Raw genomic sequence first — 24,519 nt, 5'->3', positions numbered from 1 at the left:
TGAGTGCGTAGAATGTTATGATTGCAAAATAAATTTGGTTCTAGTAATCTGAGTACAGTGAAACCTCTCTTTAACGAAAGTCAAGGGACCGAAATTTTGCCATTTCGTTGATCGGGAGTTTGTTCCCCGGGTATGATACGCACGTTGCATCATCCTGGGGGCATGGAAATTGAAGCAAGTCTGCTTGAGTTATCTTCATTCTACCTTCGCACACTTCGAAACAGTGCTGATTTCTTCAGCTGCAATGCAAATTGCGGGCCAGAGACCACAATTAGGAAGCCTAAGTGCGTATTATTCAATCACTTTGCGTGCTTTTTAACCCGGCAGTGGTCGCGTGGGGTGTCCCGGACACCCCAGCCTTATATAAGCGCCATTTTTTCTTGCAATTGTTACTGCAATGATCTGTAACCTCGTCTAGCTGATTTTTTAAGCTTTTTGAGGATAAATGTAAAAGATTATTATAAAATCAATGCAAGTTTTTAAGAAAAGTTACTTTTGTCAAAGCTCTGCAGAGTGGGGTGCGCCAGACACCCCACGCGACCGTTCTCGCTACGGTTTACTGCTTAGTATTTATAGTCGCCTTGAATGTTTTTCATCCATTCTCATCAGATATTATAGCTACTTTTTCTGAAACTGGCCATGAATGTTGTCTTTTTATGTTTACATAAATAAATATTTATGTATTGGTATATTTATTGCCTCAATTTATGTAAAGAAATAGAAAGTAATTTCTAATAATGTTACAGTGATTTTTCTCGAAGTGAGCCACGAAAAATCGATCATGTGATACTTACAGCACGTTCATTCAGTACACTATGGATTCATGCAGTCTTTCTGAAAAAAGGAAAAAGCTAATATATTTTGACTTTTGATTGAAAATTAGGAGGAGGAATTATTTGTTTCTGACGTCAACTGTTGTAGAAAATGCGATTTTTTAGAAGTGATTTTTTTAAGACTTCGTTCAATTACGTTAGTGCTGTAGTTATTCAAAAAAATCATTATTTACATGTCTCTGTGAATTTACCATTGAAGGTTGGCCCTATAACACTTACATTCATCGTTTTCAATTCATACTACATGTCAGCTACCTCTAGAGTAAAAGAAAGAGTCTTTGTCTTTTGAATGAATCTTTGAGGGAGGAAGATTGATTCTGATGAAAAATAAGATGGGTGTCGTATAGCTGCGCATGACACTTACACTGAACAACAGTGCAGAGATGATGAACTTTTGTAAAAGGGAAGGGAGCTTATGTACGTTGTAAAGTATGGAGTTGCAACATGCAATACGCAGGGATCAAGACCAAGCGTAAGAACATAAAATTGTAGCAGTGTTACTGAGAGGTGTGGACATGTTAGCAAAAAAAAATTTGATTCAAAACACGAATGGTTTGTTTTCGTATGATGTTCATTGATAGAATGGCAGAGAAAATTGTAAATTGCACTAATATTCAGGTAGAGAAAGTCACTGAAAATTATTCTCGTAAAAGAGACAGTGAAACAGACAGGAAAAACTAAAAATTCCTGAATAGAATTTTACTGCTAATCAGGGTAAATAAAGCTGAGTAACTGAATGATTTATTGTTTTGGAACCACGATGGATTAGGAGTGGAAATATGTTATTCCTCCATGAGCCATAACATATTTCTCTTTTCCCCTTTATCTTTTCGTTTCGGAAACGTGACTGCTAGAGTAGAGAAATGAAAAGCGGTAAATTAGCACCAAGTGGAGATGTATTTGAGATATTTGCTCGCAAATCACGGCAACATTTTAGAAATGGGCCATGAGAAAAAGCTGATGAGCAATTGATTCCTTCTCAAAGAAGATGTTCATATGGGCAATATTTACCTTCCAACTCCGCAAAAAGTAGCATCAACATTTTTGCATTGGCAAATTTGATTGTATTTGAAGATGTACCTACTCAGGATGGCAACCAGAGTGTCCAGTTTTTGTAGATAACAGTCCAAAAGAGGAGTTAAAGCGAATGTTTTCTTTTGTAAACAGAAACGGGAGGAATATAATTTGAACTACTGGTTCAATAATATTCCGCAAGCAGATGAAATTCCAAGCAATAATTTGATGGTTGCGTGAACAGTGCGCAAAAAATAAAAGAGATTTAGCAGTTGAATGTCGTATATGTAAGAGAAAGAAGAAAATAGCAGCTTATTTAGGTTTAGGAAGAAAAAAGCACTAGTTTCCTGCGTCGTAAAATGGTCAAAGAATGTAATTCTTTCGCCAACAATTCTCAGCTATTTCTATCAATGAATCCAAGACGAACAGATAGTAAAAGAATACCGGAAATATTGACCTTTTATAACTGCACTGAAGGAGGTCTAGCCACATTAGACAAAATAGGCAGCACCTATCATACGAACAAGAACATCGGGAGAGGGTCCATGGCCATTTTCTTTCATTTGCCAAACACTGCTGATATCAGTGCATTTGTTATACCTAGGTATTCCAATTCATAAAAGGAATTGCAAAAAAGTTTTCTTCGTGAGATAACTCGATCGTTAACTTTTCCATACAGTAAAATTAGATCGATATTGAACACGATCTCTAGAGACTCGAAAAAATAGGGAAGTATGCGTAAAATGAGCCTGAGAAAAGGATGAGGAGAAATAAAGAAAAAAGTTGGAAGATGTGTTTTTTTTTCCAACTGATATACAAACAAAAATATACTGTGAACTTTGTTAGAAACTAATGCGTGGTACACATTTCCTGAAAATTTTGAAAAGTGATTAGAAGCAAATAAATAGTTTACATGATTTATTTTCTATATTCTTTAGATTCAATAAAACTTTTCAATAGCATGAAAGTGAACTTCTGTTGAGGACTACATATTTGTTAGTTTACCTTTCCAATGCTGTATATACATAATTTGTAAAAGGAGCATTTCAATAGTTATAAGTGACCGTAATATCATCGTAAATTTTTCCTCAAGAATACATTTTGGGAAATCGATGCAATATCGATAAGTAGATTAATTTAGTACATTTATTAGTATTTACGTAAGGCAAATAGAGGTCAAAGCTGAAAATATGATGAGATACAGTGATAGATGTTTATAAAAGTATATGCCACGTATTTATAACTCAATATTTCAACTGTGCTCTTTGGCTGAAACAAAAAAATGGCAATTTTTTTCCGGAGGAACTGGGACTGCCTACTGGAAAATAGGGTATTCAAAAACATTTTCTTAAAAAAATAAAAGTTGAATTTATGGTTTGAAATATATAGTGTATCCATTTCTAAATAAACAAAGGATGCGTAGCGATGTGAAATTTTTAAATAATATATACTGTTCGACAGAAATTGAAGAAAATCTTTTGGGGTGTCAAAGACACCCCACGCGACCATTTATGTTCGGAAAATGGGCGCGACTACCGCCGGGTTAATCGGTTTTCAAAAATTGGTTTCGTAGAAGAGGAGTTCATTCATTGGGGTTTTTCACTACACCCATGTCTCGTATAGCGCAATTTTGATATAGCGCAAATTCGTTCTTCAGGGAAACATTGCAATGCAGTGTAGCCTAATCAAAATCTTAAACGCTCTCATGATAAAATGTGAACTTGCGCTAAGTGCACACAAAATTGCAATCTTTTACGCATATTAACATTATTGCTCGCCTCAAATCTTCTTTTTTGTTTATATATTAATCGAAATCCATTGCTGTGCAATGGCCAAAAGTATTACTCGTCATTGGGTCCAGATAGCCGGCCTACCGAAGTAATTTATCTCGTCTCCTTAACAGAATGGTAATAAATAATTTAGATCATTAATCAAGCGTGAGGCTGGTGGAAATGAGTTTCTTTTTAAGCAATACAGTTTGAGATGTATTTTTGCCGTCATAGGATATCGGGCGATTGACTTCCAGGTGGAGGGTCTACGCTATAGCCTTCAAGGTCATCAGTATTCACGGGGGAGAAATGGAGCGGTGGCCGAGTTGCATATGAATCAATAGCATCAACACATAAAAGGGTCCGCTATAGAGCCTCAAACACAATGGCTTCGCTCCCTCCCCGCAGTCGTAGGCCTTCTGCGTCTCAGGAATACAGTTCAAAGGTAGAAGGTGATTTAGATAGAGCCATACAGAGTAAAAACCAAAAGAATATGGCAAAAAATAGGAATGCGTGTAGAAAAATCAAGAATTTATCAAGAAACACCTTAAACCTAGAAGAAGTCAATTGCTTTGAAAATGGAGAGCGTCAAAGCGATATTGCTTGGAAGTTTGAACGCACGATGCCTTATTCTTAATAAAGACGAAGTTAAAACATCAGTGACCTCAGCCGCACCAGCTTCAACCAAGCGGTCTACACATACGGAAAGTTCATAGTGAATCAGTACAAAAAGACGAGGGTGGTAATCGCTCCGAGACATTCAGTGAAAGCTCCGGTTGGTTCCAGAATTTAAACGGTAAGCAGGTATTTTCAGTGCGGCGATATCAGGTGAATCTGCAAGTGTTGATAGCGCAGTCACCACAACATTTTCTGATGAGCTCCAAGCTGTGATTGAAAGTGGCTCCTTTCCCCTCGACTAGTTTTTAGTGTTGATGAGACGATATTCTTTTGGAAAAGAATGCATTCTCGTTCATTCATTTTCAGGGAATGAAAACCTGGGTCAGGTTTCGAGGCATTTAAAGACTGTTTCACGTAGCTGCTAATGACTTGGAGGACTTCAAATTAAAATGATTTATCATTCATTAACTCCGCTGGCTATGAAATGGCATTCAAAGAAGCATTTTCCTGTCATTTCAATGAGCAACAAAAGGGCCTGGGTGACACGATAGTTGTTTTTACACTGGTTTGAAATATCGTCAACTGTCGGCAACGCATTATGATCCCCTGAGATAGCAGATGTTGGCCCACCCACACGACAAGAGGGAATTTCGAAAGCACGTAAGAATTTTTTTTTAACGTGAATAAAAGTCTTTGAATGCAAGCATACTATCTTTAAAGGTGTTTAAACTATAAACATTTATATAAATAATGTTTTCTAAGGCTTTTTATGGGAATATAGATGTTTTAGAGGAAATTCAATGCCCAAGACCTATGCTACCAGGAATGCATCCCTATCTTCCCAGTGTTAAAACGCTCTCATATAACGCAAATTTGTATAGCGCAAAGATCCCAAGGAACGCATCCCTTGCGCTATACGAGACATGGGTGTACCGTGTTTACATAGACAATTGGCCGGACCAATAGCATTTGTTCGTTGAACGGAGTTCTTCGTTCAGCGGGAGTTCGTTAATGTGAGGTTTTACTGTATTTTTTACTACATCTTTCACATAGGCTTCACGATAGACAAGCGCATTGTGGGGGCCCCTAAGCTCTGGGCCCAAGGCAATTGCTGATCAGCTGACCTAGTCAGCATTTGTTCGTTGCATATCGGCTGACGTGGTGATTACTGCTGACCTAGTCAGTGGTAATCACCAGGGGCGGTTTGGGCTGGTCGCTCAAGCCCCTCTGTTTTATGTCGAGAGGTATTTTGTTTTGCAATCAGTCAACAGCCCTTATTTTGACCTCTCTGAGCACAAAAATCGTAGATGCCTGTTCAAAAAGCTTTCTGAAAGTGAGATATTCAAGTTAAGAGATGGCATTTTCTCTTAAAGGTCATATCACATGGGGCACTTCATTTTTGCAGGTTAGCACTGAAAATGTTTGTTGAAATTGCAAGAATGCATGCTCGGGATTAGAACAGAGGTTATTTTGCCGTCTCGCATCCACGCATCCTCACATTTATTCTAGCAATACTCCTCTATACACGACGAAATATTGATTATGCCTCGGTGTGTACGTAAGATTGCACAATTACGTGCTCCTTGTAAAACGGCCTTTAGAATTGGAATAAATCACTGGATTAAACATGTGTTGTAACAGATTGACTCAGTATAAATATCATAAAATGGCCTTATTTCTCAAGATACTTAGGAAAGTGGTTGCGTCTGTTGCTGATTGTGTTACATGTGTTTGTCTTTGTTGCAGAGGACTTGTTCTCGCTGATTGAGGCCCACGAGGGGCGTGCGTTGAAGCTGTACGTGTACAATACTCAGGAGGACGCTTGCTGTGAGGTGACAATCACGCCCAACTCGGGGTGGGGAGGAGAGGGGAGGTAAGTGAATATTCAGCACTCTTGCTAACAGCCTTATCACAGAGGTCTGGCTTTTACGAAGCAAATCGTTTGTCCCAGTGTAGGAGCCAATCCAATCTATAGTTAAAGAAACGTCATTAAGAAATTTAAGTTGTTACTAAATCTATAATCCCTGCCCCGAGCCTTATTCATGAAGGCCTCGATTTTGTCGTATCCTCGACAATGTCGAGGGGGCGACGTTCAAGCCTCTACGTTTCCGTAAGTTGCAATTCCACAAAGCTTATTGTCGCTGTTTTGAGGCCACCCTAGGCAGAATAAATATCGAGGCGACGTAGGCCTCGACAATTATTTCGAGTCTTGTTTATACTCTATTTACAAGGATAGCAGCTGACGTATTTAGAACCTTACAGTTCAGTAGCTGACGTACGTATGATGGTGATCACGGTCTTATTTCATATATTTAAGAAGGCAAAATAGGTATAATGATACATGTATGGTTGTATAATTTAATAATATCATAATTCCAAAAACCGAAGTTTCATGAGGTTGTTTCATAAGCTATCACCTGTGTTATTTTCTGTGAAGAATCGTTATTAAATATTCGCCAACACGAATCTCAGTCTCATTAGAACAATATTTATGTAGCGGATTTTACTGCCCCTAAATTTGTGGAGTTGGGCAAAACTCATGAACTCCCACTGACTGATTTAGGGTTGTGTCAAGGTTCGTGTTGATTTCGTGATTATCATGGGTTGTGTTCATCTGTCCGATGCATGTTATATGGCTGTGTTTTCTGCTGTAGGTGATTGATGTAGCAATGTTGGAAAGGAGGAAAATCTCTGTAGTAATATCGAGAAAATGGTAACTTTATTGAGGGTTGTTTTTTATACCTAGACTATAGCTCGCCAGCATGGAAACAACTTACAGCTGTAGAGATAAATGAGTGTGCTTGTTTTGAACTGTAGTAGGTGGTGGTTCTCTTTGAACTTGATAATTTATGGAATACCTAGTTCTCTAAATGCATTGTACTTATGTGTGGATAGCATGAGATAAATACGTTTACATATTGTGCATTGATTCATAATATTTTGGAGCCAAACATCACATGCATCATTGGTACTTTCTTGTTATAACGTGTTGAATATGAATTATGGTTTTCATCGTGTAGCAATTTCCTGATTTTTATGCTTCTTCATGACCGTTGCCATATCATAAGTACTACTGTTTTAGTGCTACTGATTCTTTCCCATGAGCATGGTAAGTTATCATTCCTTAATAGAACTATAAAGGGACGTAGTTGTGAGATAAATTAACGTCTCTCGTAGGAATTGTAAAGGCTTTATATGAACTCCGGTGGAGTGCTATGAATGAGAGTACCTATCCCGCACTTAATTAAAGATCTTTTTTTAAATTAGAAATTAAGAGGTATTAATGAAAGATCAAGTTGCTTAACACTTTCACTGCTGGCCATTTTGATGAAAAATATCACCGTGAGCGGCAGTGGTTTTTGTGCATAACTAAGTAGATATGTCTCTATGGATACCGTAAAAAATGATAATAATGATCCTATGATTGTTTTAAACAAATAATTTGAAGGACGCACGGGTGTGTCCTCCGCTCACAGCATTGGCAAAGCTATGCAACCCGTGTCACATGAGTTATGCAACCCGCTCCACGACAAAATTTTATCTCCCTTAATTCTTTTCTAACGTTCATGTATTTCGACTTATTTTGCAAACAAATAGATATATTTAAAAATTTGGAGCATTCGAAAATGATAAAATTTTATTTTTAATGAAATATTTTTTTATTTTTAATGAAATAATATTTTTCTCGTAAAATAATTACAAACTCATAATTTACTCAATGTTTTGGGATAACTTTCAAGAATCAAACTGAAAAAAACACTAGAATGAAGAGTGCTATTTAAGTCAGTGATATTATTTCGGAGGCTTTCGTGGTTACTTGATTGGTGATGGTTTTCCGGGGTGTAAACCCTGTGTAACGCGGTGTAAACCCGGAAAACCATCACCAAGTCAGTGATATATTTTAGACTTACGAAAATATCCCAAAGCATAAAGTCGTTTTTTTTACGGGCAATCAGGATCTCACTCTATACACTCACTCTATTTTTGGCACATTTTTCACTGCACTTTTTTCTTCCCTTTCTTTTCATTTCCAAATTATGTGGCGAGTGAATATGTTCAGGGGAACTCATTGAAGGTATTGCCTCAGGATAGACATTTGGCAATGATTTTATTAGTTCATCACGGTATTCTAACAATTTTTTACGTTTCCCACTAAATCTTTGGTATAGAATGAAAGAATGAATAATTATTATCTGAATAAAGTATATTCTCAACTTAAGGTACCAATGGAGAGTTTTTTGTTATGCAAAGACAATATGACAACAACTGATCGGTCTTGTCTTTGCCTCCAATATGTTTATTGTAGGCGTCCACCATACTGGGCTTAGTTGAAACCCTTCCCTGCCTGCTCGCAAAATCGTGTCCATACTCGGACGAAATCATCTTCACATCTCTTTTATCCCTCCATTTCAAAACGCACCCCTCCCATTATATTGTAGCGAGCCACACATTCACCCTTCTCTAATTTTTCAATAAAATATCAGGGTTATTTATTTCTTCATTAGCAGAATGACTCTACAGTATGCTCTATCTGTACAGTATGTTTTTGCAGACATTGGGAAAGGTTCACGCTGTCGTAAAAGTTATCCATGTACACAGTGTACCCCTTATTTTTAAAATTTGCCAAGAATTTGTGAGTCACTTTCTCAGCGTTCCCTGCTCCCTCCACTTCTTTACTCTCGGTGCCAAAATGTATCAAGCAATCCAAAACCAAACCGCATTGATTAGTGATCACGTATAATTTTATTTTGTATTTGTGATGTTTGTTAGGAATGAATTGTTTTAATAGTAACCGTGGATAACGTCAACTACATAGAACCACGGATTCGTCTAGACTCACAGCCCTTTCCGCGTAGCACACTTCACTCATACTTGCATAGAATGTATCATGCAAGGGTCGTATTTTGTAAAATGGATAACTGGGTAAGTGTTCGCCTTCAACCACATTTCTAAGTGCATAGTGCGCAATATGTGCAGAAGCTATCTCGATATATGCATTTGGAAAAAACAGGGAGATTATATATTTCAGATTTTTTCCAATTATATTATAATCTACTATAAGAGAAATATTTCCCATTTCGGAAATTGAAGTCCAAAAAATTTCCAATTATCTTGGACTCAAGACTTATTCCATGACGCTATTCTAACATTTGGAGAAGTATTATTTCGAACTACATTTTCAGCATTCATTTTCGTTTCTGTTACAACTCAAAAAAACGTCATTGGCAATGAGTAGGGACATGCAAAAGTCGCAAATGCGATAACGCGAATTTTAACGCAAATTCCGGGGTTTTCCCGCGAAAAATGCGATTTCCGCAGTTTTCCCGCGAATGCGCGAATTTCGTGGTAATTGCGATTTTCTCCAATTCATGGGCGATTTTCACTAACTCAGACGCGATTTTCACCATATTTTTCTTCTGCTCATGCTTCTCCCACGAAATTGTTTTTCGAGGCGTACATTTAAGCCGTAATTTTTTCACTGCATTGGCCGCTTTCTGACGCGACGAATTTCCATAGGCCGCCGTTCACGGCACAGTGCCGTGAGATGTCTCGTTTGAAAGTGAGAGAGATGTCTTGTTCGAAAGTGGCCTGAATTTCACGGAACCGTGCCGTGAACAGCGGCCGGCGAAAAGTCCTCGCATTTGGAAGTTGTCTTAAGGTAGCACTGAGTGTATTTCACGCCATAAACGGCGCACTGCCGGGCCGGATTGAACCTTGCCTTGCTGACTGTCAACAACGCCATGCGTCAACTGCGCGATTCTACTCGCTTGAAGACATGCATTGAGATCAATGGTTATTTGAAAGCACAGTGCCGTGCCGTTGACGACGGCCGGAGCAAAGCAAAAGTCTGAAAGCGGCAAAAAATGGCTGTGCGCTTTCTATTCCGTGAAATACACACGGAGCTACATTGTGGCAGCTTTCAGCCGAAACGACTTATCGCCAGCTGCCGTTCCCGGCTCAGCGCCGTAAAATTCAGGCCACTTTCTGACAAGACGAATCTCTGGATTTCACGGCGCTGTAGAGGGAACGGCGGCCCGCGGAAATTAGTCGCGTCGGTGAGCGGCCAATGCCGTGAAAAAATTACGGCTTAAATATACGCCTCGAAAAACAATTTCATGCAGAGCAGAAGGAAAAAAAATGAAAATCGCGTCTGAGTTGGTGAAAATCGCCCATGAATTGGAGAAAATTCATGATTTCCACAAAGAAACACACTCGAGGAAATAAGGCGACTTGTTTGTCCAGAGGATGTCTAAACCGTATTCACGATGTCTAAAAAGTAGCCAAAATGCCATGGGAATCTGATGGTTGACTTAATAAAATTACTGGAGGATTCAAACTATGTTAGGATTGGGTAGGATAATTAATTAATTAACACATGGCTGTATAGGTGTGAAATCTTCATTAGAAAAACCGGAAGTGGGAACTTATACAGACAAACAAAAGAAGCACACAAATAAAATAGAAACAGCTGAAACACACTGTGCAAAAAGAACTTGGCGCGAGTTTAAATCAAGATTACTATTTCCAACAAACTATCCAAATGCTCATATTCTATAAAGAGTTAACCCTTTCGCTGCTAATGACGGAAATGTACGGCAGGATGTTTCTTGACCCGGGAGACGAAAATCTTCGTCTGAGATTTTCCTACGCAGGCCTAATGCCGAAAATACGTTTCCTTGGTCTCCTCCTTTTATGACATTCGTGGGTTCGCAAAGTCTTAGTTTCGGGACCCAACACAGGCCAACACCATGGACTGGCAAAATCTGTGCAAAAACTGCCGAAATCCGCAAGCATTTACCTAGACCCTTGTCTCTTATTACCCCTCTTTGTTGCAAGGGACCGCAGTCATGCAATTGTTCATTCAGTTAGATTGCGAAATAAATATATGGTTCTTTCTCAAAAAATATAAACTAAGAACTGAATTCTTTGTCTTTTGGCAGCGTTTACAATTTTTAAACGAAATTCTACCATAAATGTTAACTTATATCTCGCTTTCAGTATAAAATCAACATGGAAATTGTTACTGCAGTAAATTCATTAATGCTGACAGTAGAGCTTCATTCAAAATTTTAATATTCTCAGAATAAATCAAGGAATTCAATTGGAAGACTGCAATTTACGTGCAATCAACAATCATCTATATAGATTTAGATATAAATTCACATAAACAAAGCATGAGTTGACAGTGAACCAATGCCACTGGTAGGGTTATAAACCACGAAAGGAGAGAGACCAACTACCCTCAGAGTCCAAGATAATGCAAAATGCCCACTAGGAAGGATCAGAAAAGGTTGGTGTTGAGAGTGTTTTATTATCTGCAAGACCTTTCTTAACAGATGTCCAGCATAAATGCTCCATACAGAGGGGACCGAAGAGTCTCATGGAGCGCAGTCCTGCATTCATGCTAAGGAGAGAACTCCACCATTTTGAAAGAGTTAAAAGTTAAAAATGAGCCTCGAGAATATTCATAAGAGTACTTTTTTTTTTAGATAAAACCACTTATTACATCTGCGAAACATGAAAACCTCTAACGCAGCTGCTGTAAAGTCAATACCTATGCAGATGGCTAAATAGGCATCACCCAAACTTAGTTCTCTTATGGTAGAAGACCTAAGCAAAAAAACAGGTATTTGAAAAGATCTAGTTTTTGATCCCCAAGAAGTTCCGTCTACAGACATGAACCCTGCCTTAAAAACAAAAAATTCATGGCCTTGAATCAATGGAGACAGAGAAGTTGATGCTGGGGTTGGGAGAATTACAGAAATTACTACAAAAGCAAAATTCCCGGGGTTCAGTGGATGTAATTAAAGCAATCCAGGAGCTCAAATGTCTGAGACATCGTTCGCATCTAAGTGCCTTTAAGCAATTTGGATCCTTTCGGCAAACATGGACTGAGAAAGATTTCTTTCCTGCTATATCACTGTGTTAACAGATAAGAGAACAAATGTAAAAGATGAGAACTTGATCACAATAGCAATATTTCATTTGAAATTACAAGCATTTAAAAGTAACTTCTCTCTATATAAGCTAGATACATGTATACGCGAAGGATAAATATGTAAAATAGGTGAATTCAGTCAATGCTCCATGTATATTATTGCTTAAATTATTCCCGGTCAATAATATCCTAAATTTAGGGCAATGTGTGGGCCACAGGAAGGATGGCTCTCAATCAGCATAAATTATTTTGCCGTTAAAATAACACCGATTTCAGGGCAAAATAACATCGCTTTTGTAGAAAAATAACACTACTTTTGGCTATAAAATAACCCCACCTTATGCATGTCCCTAGCAATGAGTACTAAATAGTAGTAAGGATTCTCGCTGGGAACGTTTTATTTTAGTCCTGAGGTGCCAGAAAAAGGGATATCTGTTACTTGGAGTTCAGCTTAGTACCATAAATCGAAGTTATTTGAGTGCTTTCGGAAAAGTTTTGATGAAGGTTCATGGGCGTTTTCTTCCTGACTCACTTCGGAAGACTCCTTTGGAATTCCTTTCTGGAGTGCATTATCTTCCTTGCTATCCATCTCCTCATCAAACCGCATAAGGATATCCATCAACTCTAAATTAGTCTTTTTCTTCAAATTTCTCTTAGGTTATTCATCTCTTTTTTTCATCACGTTCCCGCTGAACCAGATGTTGATGCCACTGACTCCTTAGCTACCTAATGTGATGGGAAAAAATCAAGATAGTCAGGTCACAGAGTGGTCAGGTAACAGGTGACACCTCCGATGATGCTTCAGAGGATAGATATCTCCGAAAATCGAGCATATCAATCTATTCCGAAGGCTCCGAGCACCTAGTACCTTCTTGTGGCAGCGTCATACTAGCAATGATATTGTAGCCAGAGGGCGTGGAGTGATGAGAGTGAAAGGAATGCCTCGACGACACTGTTTTTATAGGCCATACGAAATGATATCCGCATGAAATGAGACGAAATATTACCCTTTTATTTCACACATTATTGTGATCGTCTTGGAATTCCCGGTATTAAATTTCCGTCACATCGGCATTGAATTTCATTCTCAAGGTCAATACTAATGGATCCTGTGTCAAATATTTTATCTTGAAATGGAGGTCTATTTCAGTTCCGTGTGTAATGTATACGCAGAGAGGTAAATATATTCCTATCAGTCAGTTTAACAAAGTATATAACCCTTTGCAATTGAACCATAATATAACGAGACACTTGTCTAGCATATTTTGACTCTGGGTTTTGTGGAACAAGTGATTGAATGTTCAGCAACATTATATTTAAACAAAATTCGGCAACATTACGGCATGTTTATATAATCAATAGGCCATATGGAAGAATAAAAGAAGAGTGCAATGGATTATAATTCATTATTATTGAGGGGGATTACCTAATGCCCCTCGATATGCCTTATGGTAATAACTTCTTAGAGCTAACTTTTTCCGCGTTATGCACGATAAAGGTACATACTTTATTATTATGGAAAATTCTGGCTTCGAACCTGGGTCAACTACGCGTATTATTTTTTCAAGGGATTTATCGTCGCTAAACGTAGTATCTATTATGTTCAAATGCAGCAACCATGACAATTGTCGAAACCAATGTGCTCACATATTTTTGCTATCTTCAGATATATCTACACATTTCCACATATTTGAATAAACTAAATATAACACTTTATATGACATAAATAATATTTAGAAGAGTTTTGAATGCATATGATACCAATTTATCTCCGCTTCCGAGACGATTAAGTTCAGAAAAAAGTAAAATATCATAAAAATTACGAAAAAATGGAAAAAATGAAAAAGTAGTTAGCTGAAAAATGAGAGGTAATTCCTAGAAACGACGGCCAACACTGAATAGTACGAAATGTAATAGAGCAGCGAGAGGTAATTTGGAGCGGCCAAGACGTTCTCGGCTGATTCTATGGCCATTTGAAAACGGGTCGGAGCAGGACGCACGGGTGCGTCCTCCGCTCAGCACAACAGTTTGCGTAGGACGCACCAGTGCGTCCGCCGCAGCGAAAGTGTTAAGTAGGTACCACACTTTTAAATAATGAAAAAGAAAGCATTTCTCAGTATGATTGTTATCACAGGTTTTTATTGGATACTTTATTTGTTAAAAGTGAAATCAATGCACTAGGTTCATATAACACATAATTCTGAGCTTTGTCTTGAATAGTAGATGACCTTAGAATTAGCACAAGGAAAAAACAAAGGTGTTGTAGCACTAATTGTGAGTGGGAAATTAAGAATATTGCTTGGGTGACATAATTTAATATAGTTGATGATTTTATTGAAAGTATTTTTTATGCTTAGCTAACAAATTGATACTCAATTAGGAATTATAATACATGGTATTCTAACATGACAAGCATATTGATAATTTTCTTAGACAACTGTTCATTGTAAACTTATGATAAGGCTGAAAGTAATGAATGATACATTCAAAGCTAATTAAAATCTTTGTACCATCCTTCATTATCCTCTGGAGCTAATTATGGATGATGATATCGCCTTGATTTGGTTAAGGAGGAGAAGAAATTTAATGAGAAGAGGAGAAATAATGAGGAATAGAAGACGATTAAAAAATTTGAGGTCCACATCAGTACCTTTCAAAATGCCAAATGAAACCTTTATGGGGCTATACAGGATATCTGAGGAATTAACTATGAATTTAATAAACGAGTTGCGACCTTATCTACCTGTTGCCACCAGGGGATCATCTGTGTCCCCTGAATCAAAGGTAGTATGGTTGCCAAAATTGACTGAAATTTTTTTAAATTTCTGATGCAATTATGTTTATTAATTTACTCAAATCAATTTTCTTTAATGAGGTAGGTACTCTGCGCTCCTTTTTTTTGGCCAAGGCTGCTGTCGAAAATCAGCTGGTAGTGACAGCAATTTAGGGTTGAGCCAGAGTTCTGAAAAAAATCAGTAATTTAGTCTTGCATGATTAAAAGTTGAATATAAATTTCAATGCTATGGTACACTTTAAACAATTTTCTATATTAATTTAACTTATTTGTGGGTAGATTCTTTACTGCTGACTCAGTTATCCTCATCAATTAAGGTTGAGGGCCCCTTAGAGGAGCAGTGCACTTCTTTAGAGGCCGAAGCTAGGAGCAATTTATAATGAATGATGCGTACTTCGATATTACTTACCGGCTTAATATGGGCTTCACTTTATTTGTTTATAGAGAAGTATCTGTCCCTGCACAAGTGAAGAAAGATGGTCCCTTTCCACCTTCCCACTAGGACTGGAAACATGGTGGCCTATAGATTTCATGTTCAACCTCCCACACCAAGGCCTCAGTTAATTGTTTCACTGCCCCCTCAACCTCTCCCATGATGATATTTTTACACCCCAGATATACTGCATTCAACCCTGTTACCAGCACAATGTTTTACCTTGAAAGAAGTGATTTTTGGGAACAAAATGTGCAGGAGGGATTTAATTTAATTTTTCATAAAATTGGATACATTACATTCAATATTGAATTAAATCCCCGTACTCATCGCGAGCACCCTTTATTGCTTGGCAGGCCATCTTAATGGATGCAATTGTCTCTTTCATGCTCTCGGCCAAACTACTTAACGCAATGGCCTTTGCCTCACTGTGCTGAGTCCTCTCTTTTGCTACCAGAGCCAACGTGCAATCGGAATCATCATCTGAAAAACTAATAGTTAGACTTGTTTTATATGACTCTGAAGCGTTTCATTTTATAATTACGTCCTAGTAGCTTAATAAATTATTGCAACGTCATTTATTTTCTATAATCTCAATCAAGGTTTGTGCTTGGATTATGTACTAGTAATATTAGAATAATAACATTGACTGACGGTTGTTCAGGAATATGTAAGGCAACATGAAAATAGTTCTATCGCAATAGCAGCTGAGCATTTAGGGATATTTTTAGTCCTCCATATAACTACCATATCTGTAGTTACATATTATTTCTTACTTGGTGGAGATGGTCGCTTCCTTTTTCTGGTCCTTGGTACTGTGTCACATACAGGATTTGAGGGAGGGAGGACTGGAGGGTAATGATTTTCTTCTGTGGGGAATGTTTGTGAGGTGGATGGCATTGGAGATGGCTTTGTAATCGCATTTTCTGTGGCTTATATGCGATTTTGTATTAGTTCAAAATTTAGTGGGATTTGAAATGGCTATTGGTGGGATGTAATTTCTGTTGTAGGGGAATATGATGTCAAGCAATGAATGGGGTTTTTATCTGGTGATGAAGGAGGAGAAGGCGAATCAGATGCAGGTATGGGATGTGATTCTTGGCTTATGCGGTGCTGAAAAAAGTTTAAAAAATTGTTAGACATAAAACCATGAAATGCAGTACATCTGCCATCCCTCAATCATTCATGAATTTTGAAGGCTAATGTGTTTTTATAGCCTATTGACTAAAATATCAAATTAAGCTTTTACTCTTTAAATTTTTATTCATTAAGTTTATCATAAAACCACGAATCTTTTTAAAGAGTGGTCACAGCCACAAATTGGCCATTTAAGTCATTGGTCATTCAACAACAATTTAAACTTACTATCAAAGGGTCTGCAAGGCCATCCTCCCCATCCGCTGCCTTTTCCCCCACCAAGCTTAGCACTTGTTGCTCTAACTCAGTGAGGGGGGTGATTTTAAGGCGGCCACCTCCACCAGTTCCACTGGCATGGGTCCTTATTTTGAATGCCTTTTTTTGTATCTAGATGCCAGTCTTGCCATGTCTAACAAAAATAAATAATTCAAATATTAGCTTTATAATAGATTAGAATTCTGCATTGAGATTATTTGGAATGCTTAGGAAGGCATAAAATGCTCTGGTTCTTGAAACTTTTAACTGATTTAGATTGAAAGCATTGGCAATTTTTTTTTATTACTGCTTTAAGCAGTGACTAACTCTAGGCCTTCATGAATGAGAAATATAAATTACAAATACCTTCGCCCACTAAACTGCTGATCTCGTTGCTCCAGTTGGGCAGGCATTTAATTGGTCACTTAAATTGGCCCACAGGCATTGCACTGTGCTGGCAGCATTGCTGCCTTTGATGCGGTTGCGTGCCGAGCCTGGGTGCTCCCGCATGTATTGAATCAAAATTTCCCTCTGCTCATGTGAAACACGTGCCTTTTGGCGACTCATGCTGTTTTCAAGTGACTCTTACAGTGTAAAATCAAAAAGTATGCCATAATTAATGTGTGATTAGGTAACGCAAAATTAATTTCAATTTTAATGAGTTTGTATGCAGACATTATGTGATAGAATCTTATTCTGTATATTTTATTAGTATTTATTTCCACCTATTTACCCAAAACCTAACAGAAGAACTTATTCTATATCTTTGCATTTGAGGAAAATCGGTAATTCTTAATATATGCAATGTTACGGTCAACTTCAGAATTTTTATGAAGCATTGGGGCGACAATGTTGAACAACATGCATTATTTTCTTATTATGTCGATAAATTTGCGTAAATAGTTGTTGATAATAACTACCCTGTATAGAACATTGAAATAATTCAATCAATCAATAAGTCAATCTAGATGTTTCAGGATCAATAAATGGGAAATAATTTTTCAAGTTTCTTTGAATCCGATTATGTTTTGTTATGTGTGATTCTTTCACTGCCTTTCTTGCCTGATTGGCAAATCTATGCGATTTTGTTGTACATATCTGGCTGCTGTCCTACCTTCCCTCAACACCTGGGAGGGGTACCGAAAGGGAACCCACGACATGAAACATTTCGGCCAAGTTATCAGTTATACAGTACTATGGTTATACCATAGCCACCCAGCACTCAGTTTGAAAACACCATCGTGACAGGTTATGCTTTGCGGTTGGACTGTTTTTTTTATCGTAGTTCCAGCTTTAAATTTCGAACGAAGGATAGGAATTTTAAAATGTCAAAAGCTAGTGATACTGTTCATACCAGGGCAAGTGAATTCAGCTGAGAAGGATTTTATGTGAAAGACAGAGTATTACTGTGCAAAGTGGATAAAATATTTTAATTTGAAAGATTTGACACTTTGTTAAAGCTCATCAGTAGTGATACACATAAACGTGCGAAAGAAAGGGGACCCGCAAAACAACGGCTATCATTTGAACACACAGTCACTCAGTCAAAGAAAGCAAAGGAGGAGCTTGTTGTTGCCACTACAGAAGAATTTTTAAGGGCTTTATTTAGTGTAGAATGAACTTGACAATCCAAACATTCTGAAATGGCTCACAAAGCATACATATATGCACAAGGTGGGGATTTGTCATTTGCCGATTGTATTCGCCAAGACTACATTGAACCAATACAACTTGAACCATTTCCTTCATTTAGTTTTATCAGAAATTTTGTACAATCGAAATTGTGCTGAATGTTACATAAAATGAATAATAAAAGAATAAGTATACATGAAATGTGTATCACAAAATAATAAAATGCCTATAAACATGGGAAAATTGTAGCATTATAATAACACCGTCAAGATTTTCTATAACACCTAAATTATGTGGTTTTAAAAAGAATTTTAGCAAAAAATTAAATTGCTTTCACGGACCTCTAATCATGACGTAATGTGTCCTCTGTGAAACTAATAATAATTATTATTATTGATGAAATACTACATCATAATTCGTCATTTACAATGAGTTTGTTAAGGAGTTTCCATTTATTCCACTAGTCAGTCAGTCTGTTGTCTTCTCTTATTGCCTCTTAAATACCATTTCTAAACTGTAAGTAAAATTGATTTCAATACAATCCTCGGGAAACTATTATTGGGCGTAGAATACAAAGCAAAGCATTTCAATACGGAACTGAAAACAGGCAACTGATTTCTCGTAGGTGGCACAAAAAAGTGCTTTCATTCTGCTGTGAGGAACTCTATAGGAGTTTTCCCTTGAAGGGTAGAAGAAGCGTAGGCCGTGACACATTGCACATGCAGCTAATGTTAGGGGCCTTGAAGCTGGGTTGGACGACGCGGAAATGCTAGTCAAAATTCACTCCTCAGTCAACTGCCCAATTGGTTATGCAATATAGTAGTCCAATTTCAACAAATAAGTAAGCGCGTAAGAATCAATAGCCATGCAGCATCCCATGGACCTTGTGATAGGCATTGCGAAGTTTTAAGATCAGAAAAATGTTTAAAGTATGTGTGTGCAGCATCAAGTCATCCGTCACTGGGACTTGATCCGTGGAACCTCTGATTCTAATCAGTAAAGTGTCTGAATTTTAAGCATGGTTTGCCCTCTTTTGCCACCCGATAACGACTTAACTTTGCCATATAACACGCCTTCCTCTCCTTCCTTCTGAAACTTTTCCATTTCCTCACGCTATCTTTCCCACCAAGCCTCCCTTGCCCTCTTAGTTTCACGTCGTAATCGATTATTTAGTTCCCTATACATTCTTTTGCCCTGTTCTGTGTCCATGTTCTTCCACTTCCTCCTCTCCTGCATTTCTTTTACCATGTTCTCCGTTATCCACGGCTTCTTTATCTTCTACTGTCAACATAACCAATTGACTTCTCAGCCGCTTTAACTATTCCCATTTTAATATTATCCCTTCTTTCCTTAACAGTCTTCATACTTTCAATCTCCCTTACACTAATGTCCACTAGTTCCTGATATTCTCTCCTCATATTCCCCTTCAGTGCTTCCAACTCCCCTTCAGAGTCACCAATGCTCAATTGGTTGTACTCCTTTTTTCAGGGAAGAGATAGTTGGTAGGGTTTCCCACTTCCATTCCAACAGTGTTTTTCACGTGACACCATCTCGTGGACTATTTGTCTGGCTCCTACCCTTCGACCTGTCTGGTATGGCTGGCTCTACTGGGAAAAATTTAGAATTAATCCCACCAGTGCAGCTCTAGAGGTTATAGAAACACGCAAGCCTTTCCACGGCAGCAAGGATGTAGCCCAAGGGAAATATATTACTATATATAAACAAGATATTCTATGTTACTAATAGAATACATAGTATAAGGATCAATAAAATATAATATCCCTCAGAAAGCCGTAAAACTCACCATTTTGAACCATTTCTCTTGAAATTCTGCAATTTATTATTCTCTCACCTAAAGCTTATCCTGGTGGGTATTCCATACCCCCACACACCCCGGTATAAGTTACACCTAAACCCCTCCCCCCCACCAGCCTTAATTCCTAGCTGCGCCCCGGCGATGTATGTTCAGAAAGTAAGTTCCATATAGACATGATAAAAGAGAAATTTATTGCACATATCTCTACCACTCTTAAGGCCTGGTTACACGGTACATTAGAATGTACAAGATTCTGTACATTTTTCTGAATGGTTTGCTGAACAGATTCTTGTACATTCACATGGACAAGATCCACGGCTAGGTGGTTACACGGTACATTTTTTCGGACATTTTTTCGTACATTTTTAATTGTGCAACAAATTATTTCAACTTCAAATATAAACCAATGGGGAACATGCAAACTTTTTTAAAAGTACTAAAATAATAAGATCCTTGCCTCAAATGTACTTGCCGAAAATTCCGCGGATGAATAATGTTTTATAGGTGAGATATGAGTCTTTAAAAATAATCTTCATCGACTCTTTGACAACACGTGATGGAGCGTGCGCGCGTTACATCACGGCACGGTACCCACTGATGACAGACGGAGGAAGTGGATAGAAAAACTGTATATGTAGGCACTCAAAAGCAAATTTGGCGAATATAATTGCTGTTTTAGCGTCAAACCTGGGATAGGGTTGGGTTGCCAAGGCGTTGTTGAAATAAATAAAGGCGATTGTTGGGGGAGCTTTGGATTGTTTGAGGATTGTTTGGAAAGATTAAATTAAAATAGGTTGATCGCAGATTGTGATCTATGTGACACACCTACATTATTTGCGTAATGTGGAAAGTGTATTGCAGCGTGGACCTTCAATAGAAAAACGTGTGAAAACCATATAAATCGTGTATCCCATAAAACCGTATAAAGTGCTCCGTCGTCTAGTGCCTCTATTTACTTGCCGAAGAAGTTTTTTGCATGTGTTCGATAGGACAAAAATAAAAGGAATAAGTGGTGGTCGATCCACAGAATGGAGTCAAATACATTATCTATATTGTCAATGGGATATCCTCAAGGTAAGTACACTCTTAAATCAGGGTTACCGTGGGATTTTATCAAGTAACTTATTTCACTTTGTAAATGTCTCTATAAATGTACCTATCATTCTACCCATTGTAGGATCAAATTATAAGGAAAGTGGCTATTTACGAGAATAGGTAAATACTGATAACGTTCAAACCACGGAGAAAAATAAGGAATGTAATTGGCGGCCGGCCTCTCGTCGAAAGGAGCCCCTAACAAGGAATATTCATGAAGTGCAGGGTTCCCACTCAACCGTGAAAACCTTAAAACCGTGAATTAGCCGAGAATTTCGTCTACTGTGAAAAAACCTGGAAAAAGCCGTGAATTTCGTCCTAAAACCTTAAAAATATCTCAATCTTGATAATAATACCTTCCCAGAAATTTTCAACTTCGTTCGTGGCGAGCGCACTTCTATTCATTGTAGCGAGCATCGTCGCATGGGTCAGAAAAGCGTGGGAACGAATGTTGCCTGAAGAAAAAAAAACATCTTTTCCCAGCGCAGGCCTTTTCTCTCCTCCCCTCCTGAAATATGACACCACTTCTCATCAGCTTGTTTACTTTCCTCGACTGGCTTGGTTTCCCCTCCCTCGGTCACTGGATAGTCCCCCTTCTACCCAATTAGGCTTCCCACTGACTGCGGCGACCACTTTCGAAACTAAATCTAGATGGCATTTGTTTCGAAAAATTTGAACGTTTATTCAACACCCTCAAACCTGTGATTGGAAGACCGCTAACCTGGACAACCTGCTATGCGCTGTGGACACTACGCTCCTTGCGTTTGAACCGGGAGACAGCGAGCTTTCAGCGCGACGTTACTAATTCTCGCGCCTTGCGGCCTGAAAACGAGAGAAGATTTCCGCTTATGGCAACACAGCATTACACGATCTTCGCATGCGTCGACCTGGGCCTTGCCAGTTTTGCGTTAAAATGGTGAAAGTTAAAATAACATGTTTCATCAGGTATTTATTATGTCTTTATATATTTCAAACCGAGTGAATTATAATTTACCCATTTGCACCTATCTAAGATAAGGTTTTTTTTCCCTAACTCCTGAAGAAAACAGTCTTACAGTCGAATGCAAAATTCTCGACGTCAATCGGGTTGCATAATTTTCGTCGGAAAAAATTATGGATACCTGAGGTTGCAACCTAATATTTATAGCTATGCAACGAAAAAACAACGTCAAAAATACCTGAATAGTAATTTAGCTTATTTAATTTTGTGTTTAAGTGAAAAACTATTGCCATTTTAGGCAGCAGGTGAAGCGTGCGTACCAATCAATTGCCGGGTGCACTTCTGCCGTGTCCGCGAGATCGCCTGCTTTCCCCCTGGGTTCGGCTCCGTTGAAGTTAGAGCTTGATCAACTTACAAAATTTTTGTGTGATTGATTACAATTTACCTAAATTTTAACCAGGGGCGGATCCAGGATTTCTTTCTGGGGAGTGGGGAGCACAACCAAAGCCGTATCCAGGATTTTGTTCTGGGGGGGCACAAGGATAACTCATGATACAAAACGAGCGCAATGATAATGTGACTATATTCAAAATTTTGCATATTTTTTAAGTGTCTGGGGGGTATGTGCACCCGTTACCCTCCCTAGATCCGCCTAGGATCGTAACGTTAAAGCCTCCATGCCGTCACGATATAAACTGCTACAAAGTCGTTCCATTTTTCCCAGAACAACAGTATGAAGGGAACATGATTTGCCTCTGATTAGAGAGATCGATTCAGTTTTGGTTTCTGAGTATTACGATAGCAGAGAAAAGATGTCATTACACTGCCGCTTTCAAAAGAAAAGTTATACGGTGGAACCTCGATCTATCGTTTCAGCATTGATCGTTCGCCGTTTCTGATCCAAAATAAAGCTCCTTATAGGCAATGTAATATTTTCCCGCATCCATCGTTCCCCGAAGTATCGTTTCTCGCATTGATCGTTTGAAGATCGTGGTTCCGACGCATAATTTTCCCGCATCCATCGTTAGACGTAAATGAGACGAAATAAATACAATGTGTAATTTTTGGCTAATAACGAAAAGTACATAGTTGGAATCTTCCCCAAGAGATGGAACTACCATTGGGAGAAGCTTAGTGCCGTGGTAAAGTAACATTAGCGCATTTCCCAAGATCCGTTATCCTCCTCCATTCAGCATTCGCCTCCCCCCTTCTGACGTTTTCCTCTTCTTCAAAATAAAAAAAGGCCCCAGCTCGCGCAGGGATTGTATTACGAAGACCTTAGCTTCGAAAAAATATCGAGGTACGCGAGAACAATAGAAACGTGTTTCGCGCTCCACCCTCTTCTCACCCACTGACCTTTTTCAGCCTAATTCCTTCAAAGTTTCCAGTTCCTGGAGGTCAACTGCTGCACGAGTCCCCTATTAGCCAAAAAGGTATCTAACAATGATATTCAGCAATTGCTATTATGCTTTTATTAGATTGAAATGTTAGCCATTTGCACGTAATTAAAAGAAAAACGAGACCAAACGCGATGTATTTTAAGCAAGGAAATAGATGAAAAAATACGATGGTGATTTTTGGCGAGACGCGATATCGTCGTAGCTTAGCTTCTCGGCAGTTAATTCGGCATTTTGTCCCGGAAACATGATATCAGGTTGTTATCAGTTATCAATATACGAGCTTTACTATAAGTCTCACTTGTCAGAGCTACTGACGAAGGGATATCTTCTTAGGATTTTTGTTTCTCCCTACTAACAATCCGAATTCATCTGCTCATCTGGGGCTACGATAGTTAGAAAAGAATGGGTATCTTTAGGGTAAAAAATTTGATGGCGCAGTCATATGGTCACGCTTCTCCCTCTGCAGTATGCTCTGCGTACCCCCCTACGCGATAGCATCAGTTCCGAACTTAACCTCGTACGAGTGGTTCCCTACTTTCCAGGGTGGCTGGACTTCGAACCACCGAGTGTTTTCCATGTGGGTTTAATAAAGTCAGGTTTCATTTTCACTAGTTCAATTTTATTCGTCTTCGGACCTTGGCCACTCCGAAGAAACTATTGAGAACTTTAAGAGATGGACTGAAAATAATTGAACACGAAGAAAAGAATCCGGGCTAGATGCGTGTGAATATTGCAGAGCGCCTTGGGTTGTCCGCTAGCACATGACGGTAGGGGTGGGGGTAGAGTGAGCTACCCGGAGAAAACAAGTAAAGATATGAAGGCGAAGATCCAGATGAGCGTGCCC

The 24,519-nt window shown here is 38.4% G+C and overlaps 1 protein-coding gene and 2 long non-coding RNA genes across 17 annotated transcripts in view; 1 reads left to right on the top strand and 2 right to left on the bottom strand.

The window, feature by feature from the left end:
• The window catches only part of LOC124170548 (Golgi reassembly-stacking protein 1-like), an 89,390-nt gene that overhangs the window by 25,936 nt on the left and 38,935 nt on the right, over positions 1-24,519 (top strand). For 14 of the 15 annotated variants that reach the window (XR_006867490.1, XR_006867489.1, XR_006867497.1 and 11 more), the window contains one exon: positions 5,981-6,107. The exons of the other annotated variant lie outside the window; for it this stretch is intronic. Coding sequence is in view for 3 of the 14 variants with exons in the window: in XM_046549346.1 (XP_046405302.1) it covers positions 5,981-6,107 (127 nt within the window). In the remaining 11 variants the exon portion in view is untranslated. The remainder of the gene's footprint in view (positions 1-5,980; positions 6,108-24,519) is intronic. 15 annotated transcript variants of the gene reach the window in all.
• On the bottom strand, positions 15,083-15,845 carry LOC124170552. Its single transcript, XR_006867505.1, has 2 exons — positions 15,377-15,845; positions 15,083-15,135 (listed from the first exon to the last, which is right to left on the bottom strand). It is a non-coding gene; the product is annotated as an uncharacterized LOC124170552 (long non-coding RNA).
• Positions 15,843-17,791, bottom strand: LOC124170555. The gene is made up of 4 exons (XR_006867508.1): positions 17,159-17,791; positions 16,766-16,946; positions 16,177-16,513; positions 15,843-15,891 (listed from the first exon to the last, which is right to left on the bottom strand). It is a non-coding gene; the product is annotated as an uncharacterized LOC124170555 (long non-coding RNA).

Source organism: Ischnura elegans, chromosome X (assembly GCF_921293095.1).
Source record: "Ischnura elegans chromosome X, ioIscEleg1.1, whole genome shotgun sequence".
NCBI lineage: Eukaryota > Metazoa > Arthropoda > Insecta > Odonata > Coenagrionidae > Ischnura > Ischnura elegans.
This window is presented reverse-complemented; position numbering and strand designations above follow the sequence as displayed.